The 8,270-nt window shown below is 61.3% G+C and overlaps 1 protein-coding gene across 1 annotated transcript; it reads left to right on the forward strand.

Annotated features, from left to right (window-relative positions):
• Positions 1–1,039: 1,039 nt before the first annotated feature.
• Positions 1,040–8,059, forward strand: C23H1orf232 (chromosome 23 C1orf232 homolog). The gene is made up of 4 exons (XM_044998209.1): positions 1,040–1,126; positions 3,928–4,014; positions 6,030–6,127; positions 7,555–8,059. The coding sequence occupies exons 1-4, from the start codon at positions 1,040–1,042 to the stop codon at positions 7,853–7,855; spliced, it is 573 nt and encodes a 190-aa protein (XP_044854144.1). The 3' UTR covers positions 7,856–8,059.
• Positions 8,060–8,270: the final 211 nt, after the last annotated feature.

An 8,270-nucleotide genomic window follows, 5' to 3' on the forward strand; every position in this document is an offset into this window, starting at 1 on the left:
CAGCAGGCAAAAAGCCCCTTCCTCATAGACTGCAGCTAGCTGCTCTGCTGCTACTCCAGCTTTGAGTTCTCCTCCCTCGTTGGCAATTTGCATAGACTCAGCTCCAAAAAGCTTTTGGTCTCTGAGCAGAAACTAAATCCGCAAGTGAGAAGAGGTGGGTTTGCAGGGCCGGCGACTCCTAAGGAATAATTTAGCTGCCGGACGCTATTTTCAGCTGGTTGCTGAGATACTGTGTTCCAGGCGCCCCTTCTCCGAGGGGATCAGTTACAGGCCACAGACAATGAAGTGTAACGCAAGAGCTCAGCCAAGCTGGGATGACACTGTCTGCAGGCCCCGGGAGGGGCTGGGGGCTGGGCAAGCACCTCACCCTGGGAGCTGCAAGACTCTCCAGGGGCAGGGGAACAGACAGTAGGCAAGAGACAGACCTTTGTTGCAAAGGGACATAGATGCTGACTGGCCAGGCATAGACTCAGGGAGTGGGATGGAGACGGTAGCTGTGGCCCAGGAGAGAGCCCCCTTTGGGAACAAGACAGAGGGGATGCATGAGGGGCTAGAGAGAACCTTCTCTTGGGGGCCAGATATGGGGGGAGCTGAAGGACAGGGGACAGCCCCTCCAGGATCAGGCGGCTAGAACTCCCCGCAGGCCCACTGGCCCTGTGTCTAGGAGCCCATTGGCATTCTGGGTCAGACCCGGATCAGGTTCCTCTTTGTGGTCTGAACTGCATATTGAAGGAGGCCCCTGCAATTTTAATGAAGACACCAGATCCCAGCAAGCCCCCGCCGGTGCCAGGTACGAGTTTGCAGCACTCTTCAGCATCCCGCCAAGTCCCCGATTCCTCACAGAGCCCTCGGAGCCGCCGGGGGTAGCTGTGCAATGGCCCCCCACCCCTGCCCTAGGCACGCGGGGCACAGGAGCTGAGCCAGAGGCTGCCAGGCACCACCCAGACAGAACCGCCTGCGCCACAAGGAGCCTGCTTGTCCGGGCCTCTCCTGCTACCGGCTGCCACTGGGCCTCAGGGCCAACCTCCCGGCTGCCACCATGACTCAGGGATTCTGGAAAGTCTACAAGTCCAAAGTGCTGCAGAGTCTGGGCAGCGAGGTGCAGGAGGAGGAGTTCAAGGATGAGGTAGGGACAGCCCTGGCAGGGGCCTCCGGTCTCTATCGCTGGCCATAGGGGCAGGCAACAGGGGTTCCCAGCTTTTCTTCCCTGAGCCCCCGGGATCCCCGCACAACCCCCAGCTCCATGCACCCTGGTACCCTGCCCCCCAGGATCCCTGCCCAGCTGCTGGCTTCACCCACTCTGGTACCCTGAGCCCCTGGGATCATAGAATCTCAGGGTTGGAAGGGACCTCAGGAGGTCATCTAGTCCATCCCCCTGCTCAAAGCAGGGGATCCCCACACAGCCCCTGGCTCCACCCTCTCTGGTACCCTGCGCCCCTGGGATCCCCACACAGTCCCCAGCTCCACCCGCTCTGGTACCCTGCGCCCCTGGGATCCCCACACAGCCCCTGGCTCCATCCACTCTGGTATCTGAGCCTCCGGGATCCCCGCCAAGCCCCTGGCTCCACCTGCTCTGGTACCCTGCCGCCCCCAGGATCCTCTCACAATCCCCAGCTCCACCTGTTCTGGTACCCTGCCACCCCCGGGATCCCCACACAGCCCCTGGCTCCATCCACTCTGGTACCCTGAGCCCCCAGGATCCCTGCCCAGCCCTCGGCTCCACCCGCTCTGGTACCCTGCACCCCTGGGATCCCCACCCAGCCCTCGGCTCCACCCGCTCTGGCACCCTGCACCCCTGGGATCCCCACACAGCCCCTGGCTCCATCCACTCTGGTACCCTGAGCCCCCGGGATCCCTGCCAGCCCCTGGATCCACCCGCTCTGGTACCCTGCCTCCCCCGGGGTCCCCACACAGCCCCCGGCTCCATCCGCTCTGGTACCCTGAGCCCCCAGGATCCCCACACAGTCCCCGGCTCCACCTGCTCTGGTACCCTGCACCCCTGGGATCCCCACCCAGCCCCTGGCTCCACCTGCTCTGGTACCCTGAGCCCCTGGGAGCCCCACCCAGCTCCCAGCTTCACACTCTCAATCTCTTTGGCACCAGCCTCTCCCAAGCCACCTTGGGGTTTATTCATCGATTCCCAGTCTCAGAGAGTCACGGCGCTCAGCATGGCCACTGCTGCTGCCATGTCTAGTCGTTGAGGTCCCTCTTGCTGCAGTCACAGCCAGTACAGCAGCCACCACGCTACCTGCTGCTGCTTCTCCTTGGGCTGTTCCTCCCTCTGCTGCTGCTGTTGCAGCCTGTGGCAGTCAGTCACTCTCTGGCGCCCGGCGTTTGTGCCCCGGCAGCCGCCAGCCACTTCAGACGCTCTGCTTGGCTTGCCCGCCCTGCCCTGGTTTTTGGCAGGGCTGCTGGGATCTGAGTTCTGGGCGCTGACGAATCATTCAATTAAAAAGAAAAATCAGATCCGAGCAATTTGGAGAGTCTCGGGGTGGGGCAAAAACGATGGGGTTTGTTTGTGTCCTTCAGTGCAGCAAAATACAAACCCAGCCCTGGCCCCTGTGAACTCAGCACTGCTTGCTACGGAGCAGGGAGAAGGACCAGGGGTGGAGGGGTCGGTGCTATACAGCTGTGAAATGAGGGAAACCCATTTCTAGGAGTCGCTGAGCTTGGAAAAGAGACGATTCTTTTAGCATGGCAGAAGGGGCATGGAGAGACCTCGCCTGGTCACTTTTTCTTCAGTGTGGCCAAATGGTGGGATTTTTGGTGTTTTCCTTAAAGCCCCAGCTCCTGGAGTCAGGTGATAACACGAGACTCTCTGCTCCCATCTAGTCACATAGGGTGGTTTGAAGCAGGCCTGGATCAGCCAATATGCACTCGCCCAAGGCCCCCATCTCAGAGAGGCCCCCCAACCACTGGAAAAAACATTGGTTATAGTAGAAGTGGGCGAGGATCGAGCGCCACCCACTCAGGTTTGGCCCAGCCCCCCCGACAGAACCTGCAGCCCTAGGCAGCTGCCTTGTTTGCCCACAGCTAGTCTCTAACTAACTGAACTGTCTAGATGATGGCAGGTGGGGAGACCCCATTTCCATAGTGCGCAGGGCCCCTGAATTCTTTAATCCCGCCCTGGCTTGAGGGCTTGACCTGATTCTTTGCAGAAGGTGAGCTGCAGGAGGGAGCTTCTGTTCACTACGGAATAGACAGGAGATGCCACAACACCGAGCCTGGGTCAAACTCTAGGACAAGAAGCTCCACGAGGACCAGGGCCAAACGACTGAGGAATTCTGCATGGGGAATAGTTAGTGCATGGACCAGACCGAGTCCAGAGGCAGCAGCTAGAGGAGGAGGAGGAAAAAATGATTGGTGGGGAGGGGAGTCTAGGGGGTGAGAAATCCTGTTGCTAACTCCTCTCACCCAGGGACAGGGCCGGCCGGTCTTTCCAGGTGCTGCCCCATGGCCAGGGCCAGCTCCAGAGCCCAGCGGGGCAAGCACCTGCCTGGGGCGGCCCTTTCCCGGGGGGGCGGCAGGCTGGGCCGGCGGACCTGCCGCAGTCATGCCTGCGGGAGGTCCACCGGAGCCCCGGGAGCAGCGGACCTGCCGCAGGCATGACTGCGGAGGGGACGCTCGGCCGGCGGCTCCAGTGGACCTCCCGCAGGCATGACTGCGGACGGTTCGCTGGTCCCGCGGCTCGGCTGGACCTCCCGCGGGCATGACTGCGGCAGCTCAACCGGAGCCGCCGGACCTGCGAACCGTCCGCAGCTGCGGGAGGTCCAGCCGAGCCGCGCGACCAGTGGACCCTCTGCAGTCATGCCCGCGGGAGGTCCGCTGCTCCCGCGGCTCCGGGGCGCCTCCCGGGCATGACTGCTTGGGGCGGCCAAAAACCTAGAGCCGCCCCTGCCCATGGCTGATGCTGTGAGTTTGTTTCAGGGGGATAACCCCGAGCTGGTGGAAACCGCAGATGCCCCGGTTCTGATGGAGGAGGGATTGAACCCCATCTCCCAGCTGGCACGAAGGGTAAGGCCTCTCCTCTTAGGCGCTCCACCTGCCTCCCAGAGCGGCCGGCTCTCTCTTAGCATCAGACCTCTGGCCCCAGTCACCACACCCCAGCCGAACCGGCCTGGGGCTTCTCCGCTCACTGGGATTGGTTTCAGGAGTCTCTGTAGGTTCCAATCTGCCCTGGAGTTTTGCCTGGCTTTCTGTCGCCCCCTCGGTGCCACCACGTCGTAGGGCTGCCAACTCTGACTGAAGCTATTCCGGGAGATTTCCCCCCCACCAACACGACGTAATGTCATTTTTTTTAACATATCCCATTAAACTCTCCTGGATGGCTTTCACTAGTCACCGGGAGATCGATGCCGATGCCGGGAGACTCCCGGCCAATCCTGGAGGGATCTGTGGCAGCCCTGCACTGAAGCACGGTTTGCCTTGCTGCAGCATGTAACAGGGGCTGTGTCTTCACCGCAGAGCCCGCCCGGAGCCAAGGGCAGGTGGGCCCCACTGCAGTGGAACGAGGCAAGGCCAAACCCTGGGCGTGGGGGCTCACCTCACCACAGTGTGGTACAAACAGCCTGGGCCCCATCTCGGCTAGGAGAGCTCCGCGCTGGGAGGCAGGCAGCGGAGCTGTCGCCCGGCCGAGAGGGCGGTGCTCCGAGGGGAAAGCCGGATGCGGGATTAAACGCACAAGAACGTGTTGCGGGAAAGCAGGGGAATCAAACCAGGCAATTATAAGGAGGCCGCAAGCCCTCTGGCCCTAAGGGCTCCCCCGTCTGCAGGTTTCTTTAATGAATGTGAATTAGCAGAGACAGGTGTGTTTGATTTGACCATAGCCTGATCTTTCTTACACGTGTCCTTAAAGAAACAGACCCGCTCGAAAGGTAGACAGCAAAGCGCTGGTGCTAGTGCAGAGCCCGAGCTAAGGCGAAGCCGTCGCAGATAATAGAAAGGGACAGCAGATCTACAACCACGAGTGGGAAAAAAAGTCACTTGAGTGCCCAGCTCCCCCTCAGGGGCATGGTGCCTGTCTGCTGGAGACCCTGATCACTGCCAGGCATGGGGGCTGCTTCCACCCAGCCCGTTGTCGGATCACAGCCTCAGGGGGCTCTGAGAGCACCGAGCGCTCTAGAAATTAGGTGCTGTGTTGTGGCCCTGGGTGCCCAGCTGTATCCAGGCACCCGTTACACTGGCTGTATCTTCCCTCCAGAGTCAGCCATCCCCTCCCTGGCCCAGCCGCATTGGCTCTGATCAGTCTCCAGCCAGCCCGGCTCGAGCTGCTCAAACCTTCGCCCCTTTGCCACCCTGATGGGCAGAACTCCCCGTGGGAGGCCTTCTTGCTGCAGTGGGTGGCAGGTGGAGGGGGTGGTTGAGTCTCGTGGGGGACAGGCAGTGTGTGCATGGAACCCAGTCATATGCCGTCATAATGTCTGTGCTGTCCTTCTAGTACCAAGGTGGCCCAGTCCTGGACCCGGGCCCCATGGCGCCAGGTGCTGTACAAACAGACCAGAAGGCTGGTTCCTGCCCCAAAGAGCCTACACCCAGCCTAACAAAGACGAAGGGCAAACGCCCCCTCGCCTGTGGGCTCCCGGGGTCTCTGCCAGCTGTTCCTCACCTGCACAATGGCCAGTGAGGTCACTCAAAGGGGCGCATGGAAGACAAGGGGGCAGTGGGCATGCAAGGGCTGAGCGGGGCAGAGACCCCCCTTCTGAATCTGGTGTCCGTCCCCTGCCTAACCTGGGACGAGGGGCTGGAGTGGAGACTAGCACTGCTCTTTTGGGGGTGGGCAGGGGGATGCTGAGGGGGACAGAGAAGGAGGGTGATGCTTTGTGGGGTGTGTCCTTGAGGCTAGTCTGGGTGCGGAGGAGGAGACGGCAGCGGAAATACATTCCTGCTGCGTCAGTCCCATAGAGCAAAGCTCTGGGGCCCGTCGACGTTCCCAGGGCCCCACGTGAGCTCGGCCAAACCACACTAGCTCCACACCTGCCTGGACCTGGGCAGCTTCACTGACCAGGGGTTTCCCTCCCTCTGCTCTGCAGGTCCAGGGGGCTGGCGCCAGAGGCTGGAGGAGCATGTCGTCTCTGTTCAGCAGGGAGGATGAGCACAAGCTGCTGACCCCCGAGCCCTGCGCTGACCAGTAAGACTGACGCTCGTGTCTGGGTTGTAGCCTCTCCGTTGGGCTCCCGTCCTCCTAGCCATGGCCCAGCTTATGGTAGGGCCGAGGGTCTGCCACAGGCCTGAGGACCAGGCCGAGGGGTGGCTTTGGGGTGAGACTGCAGGCAGCAAGGTACAAGCGTATCTGGGTTTCACCCCCCCAGAGCAAGGATGTATGTACGGCCCTGTGACTCCTGAGCTCTCAGCCAGGCAAGGGGGCCTCTCAAGTCCAGGATCACAATGACCCTGTTGTCATTGACCTGGATTCCAGTGAGGGCTTAGGACTAAACTCATCCCTGCTGTACATGGACCCCACTGCCATCCAGTGAGAGCTACACCTGCTTAGCCCGTGGCTGAGTCTGAACCCGAAACTGTGTCCTACAACAGCCCCCTCGGCTATCTTCCCGCCCCTGCTTCTACTAGCCAGGGGACATGATGCAGGGGCCACTCAGATGGCCGCCGGTGAAGGCTGAGGGCAAGAGAACCACACCCTGCTGCTATCTTGTCCTGGCATGTCCATGTGGAAGTCTGTCCAGGTGGTTCCAGTGCTGGATGCGAAGTGTTTAGATCTAGAAGCATGTCCTGGCCCAGGAGCCGGCGTAGGAGGAGAGAGAAGAAATGACCTGGAGCTCCACCAGGTGCCTTAGTAACACTGTAGAAGTGACCCAGTTCCCATGTGCTCCTTAGCCTGTGTGGAGACCGTTCCAGCCTCCTGCTGGGGCGGCCTCGGTTCGGTCCCAAGAGCCGGCTGCTTTGCAATAAGAAGCTGCCTGTCCCACCCCAGGGGGCTCTACGTGCAGATCCTCTCAGGCCAGGAGAGTTCAAAGCCCCCCGTTCCGAGCATCCCCCAGTCACGTAGGCAGGGTGACCCTTGAGCCCAGCAGCCAGCTGTTCATCGCTGTGCCCACACGGCTTCAGCTGTGACTATAAAACCCAGAGCCGGGCTGGTGCCTGTGTTCTGGCCCTGTGCCTAGGAACGGGGGCTGGCGTTCGGGTAGCCCCCGTGCCTTAACGAGAAGCCACGCCCTTCCCAACCAGGCTGGTTCAGTCACATCGGCTGAAGGGAAGCCTGTGGCTCAGGGATTCTTATTAAACTCCAGTCACGTCTGTGCGAATCAGCCTCTCTCTCGCTTGCGCTCCAGCAGCCTGCCAGACACCAGGACTCGGCCTCCTGTCTCTGCCACGCCCTGGATCATTTTGTGGGCCTGTCTGTGCCTCTCCTACACAAGCTCAGTCTCTTCCCTGTACGTTGCAATACTGCCCGACTTCCTCTTGCTGCTCCTCTCTCTCTTTCTCTCCTTGACGCTCTCCCCTGCAGCCTGCTGCGTCTGTTCTTCCTCTCCTGCGTGTGTCCGGCTCTTTATGCTCAGACGCTCCCCGCCCCCTAATCTCCCCATCTCTTGCTTCCAGCCCCCTGGCCCCAAAGCCAGCAGAGTCGGCCCCTGCCGGGAAGACGACGTCAGGGTTCTGGGATGTCTTTGCCACCAAGTGGCAGCAGGCCTCTGCGCTGGACAAGAAGACGGCCCAGCCTGGGTTCAGCGAGCCAGCGGCCGAGTTCAGCGGGGCGCCGGGGGAGCCCCCGGGAGAGGAGCCCGCCTATTCCAACAACGGCAGCGACCTCCGGGAGCCAGAAGAGGGCGCCTTCAAGTGGGGCTTCCTGGTCAGCAAACTGGCTGAGATAAGGAATAAAAACGCCCCCAAGGGTAACTAGAGCGGAAGGACCTTTCCCGTCAGCCTCAGCACAGGGCCCCTCGCTCACCCGAGAGGAGAACACCCAGCATTTTAACCCTTTCCCTCACTGCAAAGGAGCCAGCAGCACCGTCAGCCTAGAACACCCACACGTGGCTGCAGTATCCCGCCCGCCACCCCAGGGTCTGTCCCTGTGCGCTATGGGGCTGGACTGTTCAGCGGCTGATACCCTCTCCCTCTGGGGATCCCTCCCAGCCTGCCCTGGGGTGGAGAGACTAGAGCGTCTCACCGGCTCTCCCGCTCTCCAAGTTCTGTGGTTCACACGGGGACGTTGGTCGCCCTGGGCTTTGCTCACCGGGATACCAGCTGGGCCGGAGAACATGCCTGGGCACGGGGAATCCAGCGCTCTGATGCCGAAGGAGCAGGGTTAGCCTGTC

This window comes from Mauremys mutica, chromosome 23, assembly GCF_020497125.1.
Source record: "Mauremys mutica isolate MM-2020 ecotype Southern chromosome 23, ASM2049712v1, whole genome shotgun sequence".
Taxonomy (NCBI): Eukaryota; Metazoa; Chordata; order Testudines; family Geoemydidae; genus Mauremys; species Mauremys mutica.